General features: G+C 44.4%; 1 protein-coding gene and 1 pseudogene across 1 annotated transcript; both read right to left on the bottom strand.

The window, feature by feature from the left end:
- Positions 1–650: 650 nt before the first annotated feature.
- Positions 651–12,122, bottom strand: LOC121786080 (chloride channel protein CLC-f-like). Its single transcript, XM_042184605.1, has 9 exons — positions 11,654–12,122; positions 10,540–10,942; positions 10,048–10,242; positions 2,759–3,213; positions 2,545–2,649; positions 1,931–2,164; positions 1,587–1,793; positions 1,237–1,472; positions 651–1,045 (listed from the first exon to the last, which is right to left on the bottom strand). Exons 1-9 carry the CDS (start codon positions 11,999–12,001, stop codon positions 949–951), a joined length of 2,280 nt encoding a protein of 759 aa, XP_042040539.1. The 5' UTR covers positions 12,002–12,122; the 3' UTR covers positions 651–948.
- Positions 12,123–20,794: 8,672 nt separating this feature from the next.
- LOC121786132 lies at positions 20,795–23,979 on the bottom strand (annotated as a pseudogene).
- Between the last annotated feature and the right edge of the window lie 465 nt (positions 23,980–24,444).

A 24,444-nucleotide genomic window follows, 5' to 3' on the forward strand; every position in this document is an offset into this window, starting at 1 on the left:
TTTATTTGTTTAATTATCATCTACTTTACATAAATTAATTAAAACATAAATAACAAAAGTACTGGTTGATTAAAAATCTTAAAAATTACAAGTCCTAAATTTAAAATAAATGTTCCTAAAATATAAAGACGCAATTCAATGCTGGAATTTGATGGTGCGTGTCTATATGGAGATACTAATCAAACATATCAGCATCAGTGTTGCATGCGAGTTGTCGAACAGACTTTGTGCACCGTGTCGTCCAATTCCATCGAGACGTTGCTGGAAGAACTTATCACGCACAACCAAGTGTTAGCAATAAGTTCAAACAATGATCGACGCATGCGGAAACGGTGTCGAAACACTACTCGGTCCCATCGGAGCTCCTCTACAAAATATTCATCCATTAGTCGTGCAGCGCAACCGCCTCACGTTCTGGGTGAATGTATGCCCTCCGTACGACTAATTTCCTCTTACCCTAACGTAAAATTGTCATTTCCCTCCGCTCCTCTTTGCCTCCGATGTCGCTCCGAAGACAGTAAGAATAGCCATATCCTGGATCTGCCACTGCTTTGTACTATTGGTTTGGCCACTATTAACATTTTAATAATAGCAAAAACTAAAATAAACAACTAAGTCACTACAATAAATCATGGATGGAGATTCAAAAGTATAAAAAACAAAACTTAGATATATTGATTTTGTGTTAAGCTTTTATACATTACGATGGTCGTTGAGAACTTACATTTCCTGCCAAAAATATTCAACTCAACTCAGATCTTTCCGGTATTTGACAATTTAATCTGCCGGAAATTATCATGTAGTACAAGAAAATGGTAAGAGCTATATTACATTTATAGTCACTGTGGTCATAAGGACTGAGAAAGATCTCCGATGCAAAATCCCGGGCAAATATGATTTTCTGGTGTAAGCACTTTGATCCCTCACCGAAATGTTGATGGCATTTCTTCAAACGCTTTGTCGCTGATGGCCGTTTGTTATCATCAATTTCCCGTTGTCGCCTTCTTCATGCAATGTGACTGACTTCTGACGATACAGTTCGTCTCTGAACAAGCAGAAAAAGGCAATTACCAGATTTTAGAAGCTCAGAAAGATGTAGAACTCTATAAGGCCTATTCGCACACAAATACATATAACTAGGCATTGCCATATAAATCAATTTAAACCTTAAGGAAAGGGTGCATAGGCTTGAGAAACAGGAAGAGAATGTGACATATGCTATGAACAAGCAGTTACCTGAGACAAGTCCAGATTGAATCATAATAAAGAACTCCTGCAATCTTGCGTCTTCTCCTTTCTCTCTGACCATCTTCTGCACGCTTGATCACAGGCAACTGTTTGATTCCTTTTGCCTCCATCAGCTGCTTGGCCATCGTCAGATCAGTATCCGGATAGCAGATCAAAGGTCCACATTCTCGCCCATTATAGCTTATCCCACGAGTTAAGATAGAGGAAATAGTGCAAGTATTTACCTGCAAAACCATTCACAAGAAAGTCCATCATACATCAGCAACCATTTGCAAACAGAGATTTGTATCTAAAAGGGATTTTCATTTGAGATCGGTGAGAAGATGAAAATAGCATACATCAGCTGAATCACTGCTAGAAGAGTCACCAAATCTTTTCGTCAACCAGCGTTTGAAATCCCCATCTGTCAAGATTCCTTCTAGAAAATCTTCATCTTCAACCACGAGAAGACAATCATGCTGACCATCACGCATGCAACTCAGGGCCTCCCTCACAGTTTGGTTCAGGGAAATCTTTAAGAAGTTGCTTGACATTGCCTGTGAAACCTGATAGAGTAGAAAAAACATCATTTAAATTGATTTCTGTGGAGAAAAGCTTGCCGAAAAGCAATGCATAAGGAAAAAATATGCACTACTTGGCTTTATAGATGAATAACTTCGAAAGGTAACGGGAAAGGATGAACCTTCATATTTTCCAGTAAAATGTCAACATCTATTTGTTTATGACCACTAAAGTTTTCAATGGCAGAGAGTTCTATATCATTTCTATGACTAGTTCGCCTCCAAACATCATCATCTTTGTCTTCACTAGGTGAAACAGCAGAATAACCTCGCGGAGAAATCTTTGTATTTGATGCCTCTGACTCTTTTGGCTGAGTTGTCACAGAGGGCACCCATATTGCTAATCCAACTGCACCCTGTTGCAATAAGTAAAAATCAAGGAACTTATTGAAAAATGATGCTCGTGCAATTTAAAATGAGCACCCAAAAAATGGTTTACATCATAGTAAACCATTCAAAGGCCACTTACTAGGGAAACAATCAATAAGTATAGCTTCTAATCATTTATAACCTCACATGCAAGGTAAAAATATTGCAGGTTATGGATGTATATATGTGGGTTTAGGGAATGTTACATAACAAATTTTAATGCATGAAATGCTACTTATATTTTAGAAACAATGGACAAAAATCAAAACTGATAATGCAACAAAAATTATTTAAATTTTAGAAACAATTTCATTTTAGGGAAGCATGAGATATAGAATGGTATCTTAGTTCTGAGCAAGAAATTTACCATGAGTGGAAGCAAGATTCTGTAATCTCTGGTGAGCTCAAACAGAAGAAGAACTGAAGTCAAAGGTACTGAGCAGACTGAGGCTAATGTTGCTGCCATTCCCACCTAGAGTAGCACTCAAAGTGTCAACGATAAAGGAAATAGTTTGATGGCATATAACAAAAGATATATATGAAAGAAGTACAGTCAAAAAGAAAGCCATAGAGCATATTACCAGAGCATAGGCCTGTGGCTCAGCAACAGCAGTGTTTCCGGGAATAGCAGTGTTGATAATCTCACCAGCACAGCCACCAAATACGGCACCCACAGCAGCACCAATCATCAAACTTGGGGCATATAAGCCACCAACGAGGCCAGATCCCCTACATAGTGCAGTAGCAACTACTTTTGCTGCAGCTAATTGAGCAAGTAGCCAGATTCCTGGTGCTGAAGCAGTCTTACCAGTACGTAATATTTCATCGACATTGGTGAATCCCCAATACAATATTCCCGGATATTTAAGTGCTATTAGACCAGCTCCTAAGCCTCCTAGAGCAGGGCAGACTACATCTGGAAGCCCATACTTTTCTTTGATGAACTGAAATATGTTTGTGAACCAATCCAACAAGCGAGTGAAAGCCACACTTACAACTCCACATAACATCCCCAGTATTAGATACAATGGTAGCTCTGAGCAATGATTTTGAGAATCCAATGGTCAGATATATATGTTCACATTCAGCAAGATACAACAGTTAACTTTTGCTCATAAGTCGGTAGCAATGTTATCAATCTCGTATGGCGGCTTATGGCGGTTCGCCTAAAAACCGCCACAGGGATATGGCGTATTAGTATGGCGGATATGGCGGTCAATAATTAAATAAATAAAATAATACTTATATATTTATATATAATTCAGAAATTAGAAAATAATTAAAATATAGTAACATTTAAAACAATTTAAACAATTAATAAAGTATAAAATACAACTCTAACCTCCATGTTTCTTGCATAATGCCCCATTCCTAAATACAGTACACATGTAATGTTGTCAAAAGTTGAATATGGCGGTGCTATGGCAGCGACATGGTGCTATGGCGTTTCCACCACTGAACGCCATGCCGTAGCGCCATGGCGCCGCCATATCCGCTATTTGATAACATTGGTCGGTAGTAAAACTTTTACTTTTCATCAATCAAATTTATTATGTGAAAGGTTTATTTATTAAAGAATCAATGAGACTCAGCAAAACACATGTTTTTCATGCTGGACAACAGAGAATCCATTAAGTATTTGAACTTGTTGGAAAGAAGATCTCTATCAAAGGCAGCAATCAAACAAAGATCAAGTAAAACCAAATTAAGAGAATATTTACTAATAATCTTACATGTATAGATAGAACTGGATCCTATAAAAGATTGAGTAACAATCAGAAGAAAATCATCTAATCCAATACAATTTAGTCCTTCGATTATTTTAATGTCTTTTATTTTCCGCAGTCTACTTCTTATTAGAACTCATTTCACTAGGAATGAACAAATTTAAACACATGTTTTTCATGCTGGACAACAGAGAATCCATTAAGTATTTTGATACGCGCTGGAGAGTCTACAAGCGGGGAAGCAGGGAGGTAGTTTGGCCCAACCAAACGGCTGAGTAAAAGAAGGAGTCAAAGCTGGAAAATCTCGGCAGTAGTTAGATGATATTTCCTGATTTATTCCTGATTTATTGTTGCATCTTTTTAGCATTATCAGTTATTTGTAAGCCTTTAAATATTGAGGAACCGAGAGAGGAAAAAGGCATCTTGGGAAATCAGTATTTGGGCGTTTAGACGCAGGCCTCCTTGGTGAGGATTGTTCTCTCAATTCATTTCAATTCCAGTTAGTTTATCAATAAAGCCGGGTTCTTATTTCCTTTACACGCTGATTCTATCTGTGTCAACAATTAGTGTGTCCCGTAAAGTGACAGACTTGAGTACTCCCTGTGCTCGCATACTCCGGTGGCCTTAACTCTAACAAATTGGTGCGGTGACGATGGTGGTTGGTACTCGAAACACGGACTCCAGGTTGGACGGATTAGAGAGGGCGACCGGTGAATTGGAGAAAGGTGTGGATTCACTGCGGGAGTCAGTGGGCGTGCTGGACGCCCGGTCCCAAAAAAACGGACGACCGGATCGCGGAGGTGGCTTCTCAACTCGAGATGCTCGTCGCTGAGTTGCGGAAATCCAGTGGCAAAACGGGATCAAATGCTGAGGAATCTTCGGACAACGTGGATTCTAATTCCACGGACAAGACCGCTGCGACACTTACTATGCCTCCCTTTGACGGTTCCGAGGCCGTCGGATGGCTGGCCAGGGCCGAGCAATACTTCTTGGTTTCGAATACCCCAGCTGCCAATCGAGTAAAGGTGGCGATGGTCGCGTTGGCAGGCCGAGCCCTACCTTGGTATCAGCTCTTGATCAAACGAACCCCTACTCTCTCTTGGGATCATTTTGTGCAAGAACTAATGAAACGCTTCGGAAACAACGGTGCTCTGGATGAATATGAAGCGTTCGCGGCTGTCCGCCATACCGGAACCCTTGCGGACTATGTAGCGGTTTTTGAATCGCGCCTCGCCTTGGTACCAGATTTGGCCTACCACCAATATCTGGGTTTCTTCTTGGCTGGCCTTCGTCCTGAAGTTCGGTTGCAAATGAGGGCAGCCAAAATCACGAACTATTCAGATGCGGTCCAGTTTGCTCTAGACAGTGATCAGACCCCCGGGTCTCAACCGCCGGCCTCCAGTCCCTCACTAAGCTCCAACCAGGCTGGCAGTTCGGTCTCTGCCCCTGGCCGGCCGGTCTCCAAAGGGTACTCCCAATCTTTTTCTTCTCAATCGGTCGGGGTACCTAACCGGAACCCATCGCGCCGGTTTCGGAACATGACGACGGAGGAATACCAGAAGCATCTCGCAGCAGGCACGTGCTTTCGTTGTGGCCTGAAGTTCGGCCCTACGCATCGTTGCCCCCCTAAGACACTCAACGTGTTGGTGTTTGACGAGGAGGAGGCCGACCCATCCGAAGGTTTGGAAGAGGAAGATGTTCCAGGAGAGTTGCAGCTATCAGAAATGTCCTCACACGGTTTGGATTCATCTCAAACCATGAAGCTTTGTGGATGTATTGGGCATCATAAGGTGCTGATTATGGTGGATAGTGGTGCTAGCCACTGCTTCATTTCGGACCACCTCGCAACCTCGCTGGCTTTGCGGGTGACTCCGACAATTCCTTACTCTGTCACACTAGGAGATGGGTCTAAGGTTCGGGCGACCGGAATATGCTGCGATGTCGCTCTAACCTTGGAATCTGAGGTGTTTACAGTTTCTTGCTACGTGTTTCCCCTGCGAAACATCGATGTCATCCTCGGTGTATCATGGTTGGCTTCTCTGGGGGATGTCACAGCAAACTGGAGTGATCTATCTATGAAGTTCTCGGTGCAAGGTCGATTGGTGTTGCTTCGGGGCGACCCCTCCCTGACTCGGCGGGCGTGCTCGGCCCGCGACATCCAGGCCCTCGACGTGGGCGATTCGTGCTGGGTTCTGCGCTCGATGATCAGTACCGTTTCATCCGACCAGTTTGGGCTCAGTGGAGCCTTATCAGCGAAAGAACAAGAGCAGCTGAGTAGGTTGACGGAACGGTTTCCGGCAGTCGTCAACACTCCCGTGTCACTCCCTCCGGCTCGGAAATCTGATCATCGCATCACCCTACAACCGGGGTCGTCGCCCGTGTCAGTCAGACCCTACAGATACAACCACCTGCAAAAAGATGAAATGGAGAAATTGGTGGCTGAAATGCTAGCATCCGGCGTTATCCAGCCTAGCACAAGCCCGTACTCAAGCCCGGTTCTCCTCGTGCGGAAGAAAGATGGATCGTGGAGGTTCTGTGTGGATTATCGCGAATTAAATAAGCGGACCGTGCCAGATAAGTACCCGATTCCGATTATCCAGGAATTACTCGATGAGTTACACGGCGCGCGGTGGTTTAGTAAGATCGATCTTCGGGCCGGTTATCATCAGATCCGCGTCGCAGCCTCGGATGTCCCAAAAACTGCATTTCGCACGCACTCGGGACACTATGAGTTTTTGGTAATGCCATTCGGCCTCACCAATGCTCCCGCCACGTTCCAAGGCCTCATGAATGACATCTTCCGCCCTTTTTTGCGGCGACACGTCCTGGTCTTCTTCGACGATATATTAATATACAGTAGCTCATGGGAAGCACATCTTCGACATCTGGAACAGGTTTTTCCAGCTTCTCCAAACCCATTCGTTGGTGGTTAACCCGAAGAAGTGCGTGTTAGGCCGAACGGAGGTGGAGTACCTCGGCCATATTGTATCCTTCGCAGGGGTTAGAATGGATCCCTCCAAAGTCTCCGCTGTTATGCGCTGGCCGACCCCCTCCACCCTCAAGGGGATTCGCGGATTCCTGGGCCTCACCGGGTATTACCGCCGATTTATAAAAGATTATGGGAAAATTGCAGCCCCTCTCACTGCCTTGTTGAAGAAGGCAGAACCGACCCCACTTCGACGCACTTGGAGTTGGCCAGCCGAGGCGGACAAAGCCTTTCACGACTTGAAACACGCTCTCACGACAGCCCCCCTTCTCCGCACCCCAGATTTCTCTAAGGAATTTGTCGTCGAGTGCGATGCTTCCGGTCGTGGCCTCGGCGCGGTCCTAATGCAAGACCGCCAACCCGTCGCATACTTCAGCAAGACGTTGTCATCTCGTTGGCTCGCTAAATCAGCCTACGAAAAGGAACTTATGGCATTGGTACTCGCCATCCAGCATTGGCGCCCCTATCTCTTGGGCCGACGTTTTGTCGTCTACACAGATCAACGAAGCCTGCGGCAATTATTGGCGCACCCCTTGTCTACTCCGGCACAACAAAACTGGGCAGCCAAATTATTGGGGTATGACTTCTCAATTGTGTATAAGGAAGGACGGCTCAACCGGGCTGCTGATGCTCTCTCACGCCGGGACTCCGAGCAGCTGGAGTTGGCGGTTCTCTCTCGACCGGTTTGGGCAGACTGGTCTGCTGCGCAGTCTTCATTGGCAGCAGACGAACCGCTCCAGAGGATCAAATCGGAGCTGGAGGCCGGGCGACCGGCTGCACCACATTATGAGCTGGTTCACGGCATCCTTTTCTACAAGGGCCGTTTCGTTGTTCCTTCCAACTCTTCTTGGATCCCTAAACTGCTGGCAGAATTTCACATCACCCCAAGTGGGGGTCACGCAGGAGCCTACCGGACATATAGGCGCATTGCTTCAAACGTCTACTGGCCCGGCATGGTCAAGCATGTGACAAATTTCGTTGCGGCTTGCGCAACCTGTCAACGAAGCAAAACCGAGACCAAGGCCCCAGCGGGTCTCTTGACGCCATTACCCATTCCAGAGCGCATATGGGAGGATGTGAGTATGGATTTCTTATCAGGCCTGCCGAAGGCTGGGGGCGTGGACTGTGTGTTCGTGGTGGTCGACCGTTTATCTAAGTATGGCCACTTCATGGCCCTTCGCCACCCATTCTCCGCCAAGCAGGTAGCCGAGGTGTTTACTAAGGAGGTGGTCCGTCTACATGGGATTCCCCGGTCCATCGTCTCTGACCGTGATCCCATTTTTCTCAGCTCGTTTTGGCGCGAACTGTTTCGGGCAACAGGCACTCAACTCAAAATGAGCTCGGCTTACCACCCGGAGACGGATGGCCAAACGGAGGTGCTGAATCGCTCCCTTCAAACTTACTTGCGGTGCTTCTCTTCTGACCAGCCCAAACAATGGAATAAGTGGTTGGCATGGGCTGAATATTGTTACAACACCAGCACCCATTCCGCCTCCGGCATGTCCCCTTTCGAGGTAGTGTATGGTCGCCCTCCTCCCACAATCCATGACTTCCTACCTGGAGAAGTCCGCTCCCAAGCGGTCCTGGACAGCCTTCGCTCCAGGGACGAAATGTTGGTCCTACTAAAGGCTCATTTGGAACGGGCCCAGCAGCGGATGGTCGCCTCCGCCAACAAGCACCGAAGGGAGGTAGAGTTCGCCGTGGGCGACATGGTGTTTCTTAAGTTCCGCCCTCACAGGCAGACCACTCTTTTTTCGGCGCAGAATAGGAAGCTGGCCCCTCGATTTTTCGGGCCTTTTCGGGTGGGAGCGCGGATTGGCAGTACGGCCTATCGCTTGGAGCTACCAGCAGACTCTCGAATCCACCCGGTTTTCCACGTCTCCTTACTTAAACGAGCGATAGGTTCAGAGGTGCCCGTCCACAATTTACCTGCTTCACTGTGGGCCACAGATCCCCCGGTGCTTCCCGAGCAGGTACTGGATCGGCGTTCGGTGACTCGGGATGGGGAGTCGCATGACCAGGTCCTGATTCAGTGGCTCGGTCAGGAGGTTGACGATGCCACTTGGGTCGATGTGGCGGATATGCAAGGTCAATTTCCTCATTTCCGCCTTGAGGACAAGGCTTCTTCGACGGCGGGGGCAATTGATACGCGCTGGAGAGTCTACAAGCGGGGAAGCAGGGAGGTAGTTTGGCCCAACCAAACGGCTGAGTAAAAGAAGGAGTCAAAGCTGGAAAATCTCGGCAGTAGTTAGATGATATTTCCTGATTTATTTCCTGATTTATTGTTGCATCTTTTTAGCATTATCAGTTATTTGTAAGCCTTTAAATATTGAGGAACCGAGAGAGGAAAAAGGCATCTTGGGAAATCAGTATTTTGGGCGTTTAGACGCAGGCCTCCTTGGTGAGGATTGTTCTCTCAATTCATTTCAATTCCAGTTAGTTTATCAATAAAGCCGGGTTCTTATTTCCTTTACACGCTGATTCTATCTGTGTCAACAATTAGTGTGTCCCGTAAAGTGACAGACTTGAGTACTCCCTGTGCTCGCATACTCCGGTGGCCTTAACTCTAACATATTTGAACTTGTTGGAAAGAAGATCTCTATCAAAGGCAGCAAACAAACAAAGATCAAACCAAATTAAGAGAATATTTACTAATAATCTTACATGTATAGATAGAACTGGATCCTATAAAAGATTGAGTAACAATCAGAAGAAAATCATCTAATCCAATACAATTTAGTCCTTCGATTATTTTAATGTCTTTTATGTTCCGCAGTCTACTTCTTATTAGAACTCATTTCACTAGGAATGAACAAATTTAACTCATTAGTTAACGGAAGCATTCTGCTAGTATTTAGAATTTATCATGGGAATGCAGTAGAGGACTCATCCTGCTATATAATCAGGAGCCCATCCATTCTTTCTGTATGCTAAAAGTGTGGTGTAGAATAATAGTAATAAAACATTGAAGTTAATATTTTTTTCCCTATCCTACCATACAAGACAAGATCAAGAAAAATAGAAAATAATACTCTGTATCTGGCTTGATAAACTAATTCATACTGAAAATTCACATCAGAGCTATTCATGAGTATTCACAAGATTGTCAGACAGCAGGCCAAAATATTATTTTAAAATCTAGAATCAGATCAAATACCAGCAGCAGATTTCAAATCATACGCGGGCACTGTGAAAGCTTGTTTCTCCCCAAGAACAGCATTTGATACAGTTGATGAGACAACTGAGGCCAAAATTATCATTGCTGTCGTAAATGGAGGAGAGTTTTCAGCACTGAGAGGCCTCAAAACCGTTTCAATAGCAAAGAAACATCCAGCAACAGCGGCATTAAAACCTGTGGTACATATGAAGAATCAATGAGACTGGGCTCATAAAGATTAACAAAACTGGTAAAGTGGACGCAAGAGTTAATAATCCCATCTTCATATTCAACCAATACCGTATGCAGTAAGTAACAAAGACCAAATACTCATGAAGATTCCAAGGAAGACCTTCTTAAACCCAAGAGAACACAAATGTTAAAAAAATAAGAACAGAACAAAAAATATCAACACTAACACAAACAGGTGACTTCAAAAACTTAATACATAGATGTGATAAAAGATCAAAAAAGATAAAGACGTGGGGATACCAGAAGAAATTCCAGCAGCCGCACCAGCAGCAACCAGAGCAATTTTCCTTTCTCTATTGTTCTCCATCATCAGTGAGAATCCATTGGCACATGATTTTCCAATATCAACACTAGGGCCTTCAGGACCTAAAGAACAACCAGTTCCTAAGGTCACACCAGCCTGGACAGCCTTCAGTACAGGAAAGATTGCAGCAAACACATCTAAGCCTTGTCCTTGCGAAGAAGTAGATTGCTTTATTTGACCCAATATTTCTAGAAGTCCATGCAAAACACCTACAATAACTCCACCTAAAACTGGTATTAAAAGTATACGGTGCCAAGTATCAGTTAGCCTTTGAAGCCGGAGCCAAGCAGCACCTTCATTTGGGGTGCCAGCCCATGCCCATTCATGTACCACATGTACCTGAATTAAAATTAACTTAAATAAACAAAATCCAGACATTTATACAGAATAAAATTAATTCCGATCAACTAAACTAATCTAAGATCAGATGAGTACTTCACAGATAACAGCTGTTTACGAAGTTTAAACTTCTTCTGCATAATTATGTTATAATAAAATGTCTAAGCAAGATTTTCCATCAAATCATTTCCCAGTTATAGCACAAAACTGACTAAATATTCAATTATTTCGACAGACAGAAAAAAAAATCTAGGATAATGAAAGCTTGCAATGCAGTTAAAAACATGGAAGTTCACAATGCAGTTGATCAGTTTTTGAACAATAAAAAGGTTTTACCATATCTGCAAATGAATCAGCCAGCATGCTAATTGCTAGCCATTATATCGGATAAATTCAAAATTCCAGAACTATCTAGGTTGAATAATTTAATACTACTACTTACTACACTAAGTTCTCTATTTGGTACTAACAACATTCATCCTAGTACCCTAAAGAAATAGCAGTGCACCAATATATATTCTAGCTATAAGCATATCTATCCAACTAATTAACTGCAACTAACTCATAGCGTTGAATTTCCATACATAGCAAGTCCTCTGTCATTCATTACTCACAAAAAAAAAGATCCCCAGCTAACAAAATCTATAATAAGACGAGAAAAAACAGTCAATCCAAGCGAAAAAAGAATTAAAAATCAGAACTTGGACTAACCCCGCGATTAAAAATGGCAACAAAGAGGCCGGTAGCAACGCCGAGGAGGCAGCCGATAAGCAGCAATGCCCACTCTGGGGGCGCGCCGTCCCCGAGCGAATCATCGGAGGCGGCAATAGGGCGATGGGAAGGCGAGGTAGAGGATGGGGGAGAGGAGGAAACGCGGTGGTGGACGGTCAATCGGCGGCCGGAAGCGCTGAGGCCGCGATCGAGGCGGTGCAAGAGATCGGAGGCGAGGCAGCCCCTGGAGCTGGTTTTGGGGGATTGAGAGGCGCCGTGCTCCAGATCGTCGCCGGAATTGGAGCGCAATAGAATGGCGCGATCGTTGTAGTCGGCGGCCGACGACATAGCTCGAGATCACCTCCGGTCTCCGGCTCCCCTTAATGAAGAAGAGACAGCCCCTCCATCGCTCGGGGTTTGGAGATTTTGACCCCTTTTCACGTTTTCTTTTTTCTTTTTTTCTCAATTAATTTGGGGAAATATAACATCTCAAAATAGTGATACTGATTTGTAATCCGCGCTAATTACCGTTTTTCCTCGAAAAGGAAAATGATCTAAAAGTAAATTAGATTATTCATGTACATACCGAAATTATTTGAAATATTCGGTATTCAAAGTATTTAACCACTTATTTAAAATTTTCAATCCTATACACTATATTAAGTCAACGGTTAATAAATAGTGTATTAAAGTATATAAAGTAACAGGACCGTTGGATATTCAGGTTACCGATGGTGTTATACATTAAATCACGTTATAACCTATTGAAAATCTTAATTTCTCATGTATTGAGAAGAAGTCGATAAAGTCACATGGTTTCTGTGTGCTTATCCTTAAGATTGTGACCTTGAGAAAATACTAATTCTAGATTAAATTGTGGATATGCAATTTTAAAATTAGAGATATCCACTTACCACAATCAAGACTATTTTTTTATGGATTGAAGTAGTAACAATTATGAGATATCAGTCTTTCATTAAATAGCTATAAATATGTGTCTCTATGTTGGATACGTTCAGTGTTATACCACTTAGGTGTCGCTTGTCTCTCAAAATATAAAAACTTTCGAAATGACAATGCAACATTTCACGATAGATAGTCAAAATGTATCTAGGTTGTGAAATATTGATTACTTCTTTCTGCAAGGAACCTAATGAATAGTCTACAAAGCAGAAAGCTTAGACTCGTTTGCTTATAGAGTTTGTATGACATAACATAAATAATTAAGCAAAACACAATGTGACAAAAATATTTCTTCTCATTAATAGATAAAAGTGAAGGTAGAGTTTTATATATACAAGTAGCTCGATACATGTTTATAGTATATAAACTCTAACAATCTCACTTTGTACTCAAAACATGCTTTCAAATATACTCCCCCTGTTCCATAGTAATGGAAGCGTTTCTTTTCGGCACGGAGATTAAGAAAAATTGTGTTAGGTGAGTTAAGTAAAGGGAGAATAAAGTAGAAAATGAAAAAGGTAGAGAGATGAAGAGAGAAAAAAGTAAGAGAGAGTAAAGTAGGTGTGGAAAAATGTATTAACTTTTACTAAAAAGGGAAATGACTCTATTACTATGGAACGTACCAAAATGGTAAAATGACTCTATTACTATGGAACGGAGGGAGTATTATACTACAAATAGGGATGTCAATGCAGCCCGCAACCCGTGGGCTGACCCGAATAACCCGCCAAATTTATAGGGTTAGGGTTGAAAATTTCTAGCCCGATAAAATTACAACCCGATTAGCCCGCACCCGATTAACCCGTAACCCGTTAGGGTCAGACCCGAAAACCCGATGGGCTGGCCCGAAAACCCGATAAAATTTCTATTGTTCTATTTGTTTGACTCCGAATTGGACAATTTCATTGATTATTTTTATAATATAGATAACTAAAAAAATAACATTCAATTTTATATTAAACATATAAATTATATATTAAATTTTTATTAATATAATAAAAAATAAATAAATTAGAAACTTCTTATTCATTAATAAATATTTAAATTTATAAACATGTTTTAAAACATGCTTTAAAATATTTAAATTTATGTTTTATTTTACACAAATCTCAAATATTAGTATTTGATCATGTTTGTGTTTGAGTTTAAGTATAAATCTCAAACTTATCATAACTAAATATTTATATTTTATAAATATAACTAATTTTCGTCATTATTTATTGGATTAATCGCATGTTAATTTTATCGGTAGCAACCCGATTAACCCGCTGGGCCAGCCCGAAACCCGAGCGTTTAGGGTTAGGGTTGAACTTTTATAACCCGAAAAAATCTCAACCCGATTAGCCCGCACCCGATTGGCCCGCAACCCGAGTAGGGTTGGCCCGAAACCCGGTGGGCCGGCCCGATTGACATCCCTAACTACAAAGTTCTCCCACTTATAACTCACGGTACTTTTCACGTGACGTTCAAATATGCTTTCAAGTATACTCCAAATCTCGCTCTTTCAGCGTCAGCGGGTTGTTGGGCATTTTATGACCCTGGATGTAATTTCGGTTGTCCACCGATTTTGCAAATTGACATAACTTTCTTCATAAAGCTATGAGATTGACGAATGTATTTTAGCCTTTTTTTTCTTCAAAACTCAACAAACTCCTCAAAACAACCAATTGATAGATTATTAAACAAAACTGGTTAAAATCATACTAACACATTTTTTTATGTGAAATTGGTAAAGTAAGAGAGATGTACAAAGAAAAAATGATTGACGTATTGTTAGTGGGGAATGAGATCAATTTATAAAAGAGAAAAGACTTACCAAAAATAGAAATAGGCCATTTTTGTGGGACAAACCAAAATGGAAAAAGTAGACCATTTTTATGGGACGAAAGGATTACAATATTCATTTAAATCAAATAAAAACTAATCACTAAAAATATTTAAAATATGTGTGTATCACTTACATGCATAGACCCTTATGGGTACTCTAAAAACGTTGTTTTCCCTCATTTGTGTCGATACCAGCTCGTGGATATAACTTATAAGTATTATATAAAATGATTATGTGAGACTTCATCTCTGATCTCTGCTCTAGTTCATGTACCCGTGTTAGCACTAAACACAACTGGGGAAAATATGTAACATTATGTAAAAAAATCTGCTAGTGTATGTGATAATATGTGAATATGAGAAAATATCTGACTCTTGTTTTGATTTATAGCTCATCAAGTGTACCAATTTATTATGTTGTATTTCTGGACATTGAGTGACAGATATGAAAATGCTTATCATTACGTGAGCATCACTAAGGGCCCGTTTATTGCTTGTTGTGAAAAAGATGGATTGGATTAATTACTTGGATAATTTTGGCTTTAACCAAGGTTGAAGCTATCCACATTTGGGAGTTTTATAGCAATTGAAAAGAGATGGATTGGGCTAAATCTACTCAATAGAATAGCCCCAGTATTTTTTTAGGTTAATAACTAATCAATAGAAAAAAACGTGTAAATGTTTAGGATAATACTGTTAGTTTAATTAATCAATAAAAATGTGTAATATACTAAGAGCATCTCCAATGGTTTTACGCTAGTCATAGGCCAGCCATAGGCTAGCCACAAGCTCCTCCTGCCACATCATCAGCACTAAAACTCCTTCTGTCACACCATCAGGACAAGCAACTGGACAAGCAATAGGCTAGCCACAATAAATAAAATTATAAAAAATAAATAAAATCACACAAAATACGGAATTAAATTTACGACACAGATACGGGAAAATTCAATAATAATATTTAAATTAAAAAAGTACATTAATTAAAAAAAATCTAACGACGTGCAGTCCTCCGCGCCCACAACTCTTCAATTAAATCATTTTGGAGTCAAATATGAGCATCCACTTGGCGCATGTAGGCATGTGCCTTGAGGCGGCTGACTTCATCGTGAGGTACCCCCCTTCGTACGTTGGGGGCGACCACACCGTGGCTTGGGCCGGCTTCATTAGCATCGTCATTGGCCAAACTAGCCAGTTGTACACCTTCATCTTCGACAATCATGCTGTGCAGGATAATACAGGCGTACATTATATCAGCAATGCAGTCGACATGCCACAAACTCGTTGGACCCCTAATTGCCGCCCATCGAGACTGGAGCATACCAAATGCGCGCTCCACGTCCTTGCGCGCCGACTCCTACCGTTCCGCAAAGTAGCCCTTCCTCTCATCTGATGCGCATCTGATCGTCTTCACAAAGACGGGCCACCTAGGGTATATCCCATCCGCCAAGTAGTAGCCCATATCACGCTGGTTCCCATTGGCGATAAAACTGATGGCCGGATCGACGCCCAGGCACTGCTCGTTGAAAAGGGGCGACGAGTTGAGGACGTTGAGGTCGTTGTTCGACCCGGCTACCCCAAAATATGCATGCCAAATTCACAACCAGTAATCAGCTGCGGCCTCGAGGATCATCGTGGGATTCTTTCCCTTGTAGCCGGTCGTGTAGAACCCTTTCCAGACAGCGGGGCAGTTCTTCCACTCCCAATGCATACAATCTATGCTGCCCAACATCCCGGGGAACCCATGCTTCTCCCCGTGCATCAAATCCTGCAACTCTTCAGGGGTAGGGCTTCGAAGATACTGATCACGGAATATTTCAATGACGCCCTGATAGAAATACTTCAGACAATCCAGGGCAGTCATCTCACTGATGTGGAGGCACTCGTCCCACATGTCTACCGGGCCTCCGTAGGCCAACTGTCTGATTGCCGCAGTGCACTTTTGTATAGGTGTGTGGCCAGGTCTGTCTGCCGCATCGTACCTGAACCGGAAACACAATCCAAAGCATCAACGATACGCATAAACACTGCCCTACCCATCCTAAAACTCCGCCTGAAAAGAGGCGCCCCATACCGCGACTCCTCCGCCGCTGATGTGCAGCTACGTGATCCCGATCAATCACTGCTCGTCGGTGGACAACGGGTGAAGGTCGAGGTACCGCCGGCTGCAAGGCCCTTTGTATCAACCGGTTTATCTCGCGGAACGTATAGGCCTCCAACTCTTCGTTCATTTGTCGTTCTTACTCCTCAGCATCCCCACCACTACCACCACCCGCGTTACTCATTTCACGTTGTTGCTATTGTACATAAATTAAGATGGAGAGAAAACTCGTTAAAACAAGTGGTGCGAATGAAAATGACGTGCAAATCGCGTATATATAGTGTTTTGAAAAATTTTAAAAAAATTGAGCCAACGCCCGAAAATCGGCGTCAGGTCGCCGATTTGTTCGCCGAAATGGCGCTCGCCGGTTCCAATGGTCCGGTGAACGGACCGGCCAGTGCCGGGAATCGGCTAGCCTGTCCGCTCGCCACCATTGGAGATGCTCTAATATGGGTCAACCCAATAATTAATAACTAACCAAACATTAATAGAATTAAATTAGGTTATTATTTCATATCTACTTCCTTTCCATTGTTGCGCTTCTTCTGTAAGTTTTTCTATTTCCTTATATTTTATAAATATAAAATGATTTAGACTAGAATGTAATAAATCAAAATCTGAAAAGTGTTTTGGGGTTGTTTTATTATAAATATAAAAATAGATATATTTTTTAAAAAAACCTACAATAGGATTGATTTTGCCGTATTTTTCTTTTAAAACCTACAATAGGATTGATTTTGCAGTGCGATTAGAAGTTTTTACCTACTGCATTTTAACTTTTGTATGGATCGAGTCTTAAATATTTGAGAAATTTCGGAATATGAGTTTAAATTCGCTGACCTTTCGAGATAAGGGATTCAATTCGCTTACCTTTCGAAATATGGGTCCGAGACATGCGAATTTTTCGGAATAAGGGTTTTACACCTTTTTATATTTATTCTCTTCATTTTTCTTATTATTTGCCTTCCAATAATTATAGATTTACTAAACTATCCTTTAATCCCAGTTCCTTAATCCATGTGACAAGAACCGAGAATGCAACAGACCACTCCAGATTTTCTTCATCAGCGTCACAGAGTGATTTCTTCAAATGGCGGAGTGTACTTGATAGCTGACTGATGTAAACCTGATCTAGTTCCACATTATCCGCAGAGACACAATCCTCAGCAATGTTGAGAACCTTCAATAACTGACGAGTTCCTGATCTTAGAGTACTAACATGATCTGACATCAATCTAGTTTGGAGGGGAGGTAAAATGAAATTTTTGAGAGATGGGTTAAAGGATAGTTTAGTAAATCTATAAGTATTAGAAGGGAAATAATAAGAAAAATAAAGAGAATAAATATAAAATTGTGTAAAACCCTTATTCCGAAAAATTCGCATGTCTCGGACCCATATTTCGAAAGGTAAGCGAATTGAATCCCTTATCTCGAAAGGTCAACGAATTTAAACCCATATTCCGAAATTTCTCTAAATATTTACGTCAGATACTGATTGTGAATGTTTTATGATTTTATAGTTGATTTCCGAATCATTTCCTATGATATTCTTAGGCCATCTACAATGGGGCGGACGATAGCGCGCCCGATGCATCGAGCGCGCTATAGTCCGCCACTGTGGCACCGCGAACGACGGACGTTGCGTCGTCTGCGCCCGACTCTTAGTCCGCGGACGATAGGGCATCGTTCGCGTCATCGTCCGCCCATTGTGGGCGATGCGAACGATGGCGCGGGCGATGCAACGCGTTTTAGTTTTTTTTTAATTCGAAAATTTTGTTATATATATACCCCAAGCCGAGCGCCTCCAGAGGTTGAGCGATGAGTTGAGCCGGAAGTTGGGGCTTTTGTAGGATAGTCATTTTTTTTATTTCCAACTCGTGTAACTTTTTTTTTAAAATCAATGAATTTTTTGTCGTTTTTTAGTTAATAGTTGTGTTTTTTAATAAGTTTGCATTTATATATTTGAAAACATTTAAATTAAATAACAAAATAATAGTAAAATGCTTAGGGCGCCCCACTGTAGGTGGAAGGGCAGGAGGATAAAATGCTGACGTGACGGTGCATAGGGCGGGCTTTAGGACGCCCTATTGTGGATGGCCTTATGTATAAGCATTCTAGTCTCACACGATTCATTCACTTGGCCTAGTATTTACTCCTTTTAGAGCATCAGCAATGGAGGCGTCAAAACCGCGACGTCGATTTTTCGCCGACGCCGGTTCTGACGCCGAACCATTGCGACCGGCGTCGGCGAAATCAGCGTCAATTTCGGCGTACCCATGCCGATTCGTGTGGTGACGCAGGTTCTAACGTCGATCCTCACGGCGCCATTGTAGGCCCCGGATCGGCGTCAGACCGGCGTCAGAATTTAATTATTATTTTTTCGAAAACACTATATATACGCGCTTTGAACGTCATTTTCATTCGCACCACTTGTTTTAACGAGTACTCTCTCTATCTTTCTTTTGGTACAAGATCAATAACGAGCAATGGAGAACAACTACGCAGGAACTCCAGTGACTCCCGGGGGATGGTCTCAGACTCCCCCGACTCCCGGGGTAGGGTCCCAGACTTCCCCGGCTCCTGGGGGAGGTGGTTGGCCTCCGATGACCGGGTAATACAACATGTACTCGTGGCAGCAGATGATGCCGGGGTGGGCACCCGACATACAGCCCCCTATGCAGATGATGCCGGGATGGGCACCCGGGATGCAGCCACCGGCGCAGCAGATGATTCCACCGGTGCAGCAGATGATTCCACCGCCGCAGGGGACGCCCGGGGGGGACAACGCCTATCGGCCGACTTTTGATTTTTCCACTGGTTCTTCGCACACATCGACCCCAACGGATACACAGTATACGGAGACCTTCTCCTTAGCGGACTTGGGTTTTGATATTAACGAGGTTCCGGAAACTCTCATTCAAAGCCAGGGAGTATGGCGGGGTAAGAAGAAGGGCAAGGCCAAGAAGGTCGGCGAGTCGTCGCAGCCGGAGGAGGATAGCCGGGTCCGGAGGAAGTGGACGGACGCGGAGAACGTTACGCTTGCTAAGGCGTGGGTGAGTGTCTGCGACGATTCTCTCGTTTCGAACAACCAGAGGATCGTCAACTTGTGGGCCAAGATAGCCGCAGCCTACATGGCATTTTGCCCTGAAGGGACACCGCGCACCGGGGAGGAGTGCCGGAAGTGCTGGGACCGAATCAGGTCTGGCGTCTCTCGATTTTCGGGTTTGTACGCCAACGCCCTCCGCATGCAGACCAGTGGCCAAACAGAGGAAGACTGCAGGAGGATTGCGGAGAGAGCCTACCCCGATCCGCAGAAGAAGTACTATGAGTTCACCTACTGGAACTGCTACGTTGTGCTCAACGAGTCGGAGAAATTCCGGGCAGATGTCGACGCTGGCTGGCCGAAGAAACAGAAACTGAACTATACCGGAGATTATAGCGGCAGCAGCGATGGTTCGACAGACCTCCCCGACCCCTCGTTTGTTCGGTCGCCGACCTCGCCCGGTTGGCCAAAGGCGGGCGCAACAGGTTGCGAGGGAGGGCACCCCGAGTTCCCAGGGGGTCCATTCGGCATCCCCCCTCGGCAGGTCTACCGAGGAGCTCAAATTCTTCGCGCGCCAACAAACGCGCGCTCAAACGGTGAAGACCTTAGCCGACTTCCAATCGGCGGTGGACCCCGAGGTGAAGGATTATCTTCGTGTATTGCTCCAGAGCCAGCGTGAAGAATTGGAGGCGATGAGGAGGGAGACCGGCGGGAATAGCCGCGGCGTAGGTGGCGACAGAGGCGGCGGCGACGACGGTGAAGAAGGGCTGGGCGACGACGGAGACGAGGAAGGCGGCGAGGAGTGATTTTTTTTTACTTTTTTAATTGTACTTTTTAATTTTTGTACTTTTTTTAAAATTATTGTACTATTTTTTTAAATTAATGTACTTTTTAAATTTTAATAGTATTATTCGAATTTCCCGTATTTGTCTCGTAAATTAAATTCCGTATGTTGATACGATTGTAAATTAAATTATATAATTGTTATTAGTGATGTGGATAGGTAGTGGGAAAGCTATGTGAGGGCTATTTGATGTCCAGTTGATGTGGCAAGCTGATGTGACAGCAGAATTTTAGTGCTGATGATGTGGCAGTGTAAAGGCTATGTGAGGGCTATGTGAAGTCCAGTCTCATTGTGGATGCTCTTATAAAACACCTTGTCCTTTATTTTCATTTCATTATGTTTCAGTTAACCTATAAACTTAGATGTTCAATTCCAAACAATACATTGTGAACAAAAAGTGATGAACAACAAAAAGTGTGATCCAAAAAATCTGTAAAATTTTGACCTAACATACAAACCTAAGAAACAGAAGCAAGAAACATTACATTGTGAGCAAAACTGAGCTAACTACCAAAACAGTGGTTCATATCTTGCTCCTCATCCTCACTAACTTGGCCAACGTCTCTTGCGCCGCCAGCGTCTGCGCGTGGTTGTGTCCGAGCATCACCGTCCTGATACTAATGCACGTCCGGCACAGCTCCTCCCCGCTGTCAAACTGGCCGCCTCTCAGCAGCAGCCTCGCCCTCATCTCCAGCAGCGTGGCCTTAAGAAGCGTCACCTCCTGCCACATGTACTCGTCCACCCTCTGATTCGACTGCAGTGCCTTCTTCCAGCACAGCGAGCCGTGGCACCAGTCTTGGATCTGCGACACGAACGACTTCTCCACCTCCTCCAGCATGTTCGTACACACCTTGAGGAGCTCTAGGGCCGAGTTGCACCTTGAGAAGGTCGAGAAAGCCCCTATCGCTAGAGGGAGAGCCGTCCTCTTGATGAACAGGACCATGTCGATCGCCTTGAGCTGCACTAAAGGGGGCTCGGATTTGAACCCAAAGACGAGGAAGGCTGACGCCCAGAGGTGGTCTGATGTAGCCAATGGATTCCCGAGCTTCCTCACTCCTTGGACCGTGGCCTTAGCTGCACCTAGGCCGTATTTCCATCTAGCAAACGTCCGTGTGATGGCGTGGAACTGAATCCAGCAGCCAGGCTGGCGGTTCACCTTCCACGCCAACCCGAGCCGGACTAATAGAAGGGCGGACTCTTCCTCCCCCTTCCACGTCTGGCTTGACACACAACCCGAGCAGCAGCACAAGGCGAGCTTGAGACACCGTGTCCATTTCCTCAACGTGTTCGTTTTACACTCTGTGTTGTTGGCAGCTGCAGTTAACAGATTCACCGGGACAGGCGATGGGGCGAACCATGCCCCGACCTGAAGCATCCTCGAAGCAAGGACGTTCCGATCCCCCTTCGACTGCTGCAAAACAGTAGCACAGAATGACAAGACCTTCATCAAAAAAGGGCTAGTTCTACAAAACTGCTGCTCCTCACTGCTCAATCCAGAGCCCCCATTCACCTCTTCATGCTCGACCTCGTTCATCGCCTCAAACAGATTCGACGGAAGGATCCCAAGCTCGGAAACCAGACACCCCACGACCCACAGCCCGAAACTCGACCTCCCAAGCCTCTCAGCAAACTTGTCAAGAAACTCAACCTCTCCAGCCAAGAACTCCCTCCTCCGCCTCCCTCTCACCAAGGCCATCGCATCGGGAAGGGGCAGCGTCTTCAGCAGCACCGTGTCGAAGCTCATCACCCGAGGCAGCCGCGTGGTGATGATGACGTGGGTCCCACCCGTGTTCCTCGGGATCAAGTCATGGAGATCCTTCCCCTCCCACCACTCCCTCTCTGTTTCAAGATTATCAATGATCAGCAAATAAGGCAAGTCTCTAAACAGCTCCCTCTTCACCCTCTTGAAAGCCTCCATCTCTTGCTCCTCGAAGCTCCGGATCCTCCCCCTCTCCTTCTCCTCATCCGCACTCACATCCAGCCCCATGTTCACCGATACGTTGAGTATGTTCTGCCTGAAACACCGTGCCTCCCCTCCAAACCAAAGCACCATTTTATACCTCTGCGAGTAGCGATAAGCAAACTCCAAAGCCACCTCTGTCTTCCCAACTCCCGGAGGCCCGGTTATGCACACAACGCTGCCCCCCCTTCGACTTCCTATGCTTGGTGGCTCTCTTCACCGTCGGTTCGACCTCCACCCACGCCTCCAAATTCGGCTCCTGACACCTCCCAACATCCATACTAAGTAACTTGTTACTAACTCTGCTTCCACATTCTTGTTCCAAGCAACCAAAGAAGGCACTCTCAATCTCCAAAACCTCCCTTTCCCTCCCAACAAAGAACTTATTCCTCTGAAAAGGAAGCTCCTCACACACATCAATTTCCCTCTCCACAACGCTCTTCCTCCCAAGCTTCCCTCTCAAAATCGCAACCGCCCTCGAAACGCAGCTCCTCCAGCTCCCCTCACTCGTCTCGAGCCTGAACTCATTGCACCTCATCAGCCCATCCAGCGCCTCCTTACACTCCTTGTTTCCATCTGCGTGGGCGCTGAAGAGGCTCGCGGTCTCCTCAGCGCCAGTGTCGAAGAAGAGAGGGATCAGATTCTTCTTCTGCGCGAAGAATCTGATCTCCTCCAAGCTGAGGGTGATTGAGGAGAGTGTAATCGGTCACGAGGATCACGCCGAATGTGACAGAGCAGATCACTCTGTCGGCAATCTCGTGGCTCTGATTATCGGAATATGCAGCTCTATCCGCCGTGAACGCAGCAATCCCCTGCAGCTCCAGCTCCGACTTCAGCCACCTGCAGAACCTCAGCAGGCTCGGGCTCTGGCCGTGGAAGCCAATGTACACGTCACAGCTCCGGAGCTTCGAATTGGCCCCCGCCGGAGAGGCGAACGAAATGCGAGGGATTGGGAAGGAGAAGGAAATCCGCGGCGGCGCGGATTCCGGCAGGGATGAAACGAGCTTCAGCTTCTCCGGCGGCGGGGTGTAGGAGGTGCTGGGGAGGTCGTCGGACTGGGAGCCGCTGTAGGAGAGGGTGGCGGTGGTGGCGGCATCGTCGGAGACGGCGGCTCTCGGGGAGATGTAAGGCGACTGCAGCGCGGAGACGAATGCCGACGAGAGAGGGGACACCGGCGCCGAGCTGTACGGAGATGAGGCGATCTTGATGGTGAGATCGACGGTGGAGATTTGCGCGGCAGCATCCATAATGAATGCGGAGGGGCCCACAGTGTTTTTGGGTGGAAAACAAAATCTTTTTGTTTTTTCTTTTTTTAGAAGGGGGAGAGCAGAGGAAGCAGGGGAAGTAGTAACCATACCATTTTTTTCAGTTTGAATTGAATAATGGGATGATTGTGACAGGAGGAGAGGATGAATGCAACAGTAAATGAGACTTTTTTTAATTCAACATGTGAATTCAGGAATCATCATCTTCTTCAGAATTGGCAGACTTTCTCACTGTTCAAGATCAGAGAGAAATTGTTCTAGAGATTTTCTTGTATGATTGGATGAATTAAAAGATCAAGGAAAGGGAGAGAGCGCTTGAGGAAAGAAACCTATCTTTCTATTTCTCTCACTCTGTGAACAAGCTGTACATATGGGAGAATATAAGAGCATCCCCATCCGTGCTCTTTGGGAGAATATAAGAGCATCCCCATCCGTGCTCTTTCCAAAGAGCACGGATGTGGACCCGAACCCTATTTTATTACTTTTTTACTCCCTGCTCTTAGACAAGAGCACAATACCCAAATTCATGCTCTTCCGCAAGGACATGTTCAATGGTCCCACTATTCTATTATTCAATTTAAATAAAAACATTTTTACAATATTAAAATGCATTAAAAATACCTGAAATACTATTACAAATTACAAAAAAATTAAAAATTAAATAATTAAAATCTTAAAATTAAAAATTACATAATTAAATTCATAAAATAAAAAAAACTCACTACTTGTGACCGAATTTCGCCCAAATGTGTTTGATTAAGTCTTCTTATAGCTCAGTGTGGGTTCGG

The sequence above is a fragment of the Salvia splendens genome, chromosome 22 (assembly GCF_004379255.2).
Source record: "Salvia splendens isolate huo1 chromosome 22, SspV2, whole genome shotgun sequence".
Taxonomy (NCBI): domain Eukaryota; kingdom Viridiplantae; phylum Streptophyta; class Magnoliopsida; order Lamiales; family Lamiaceae; genus Salvia; species Salvia splendens.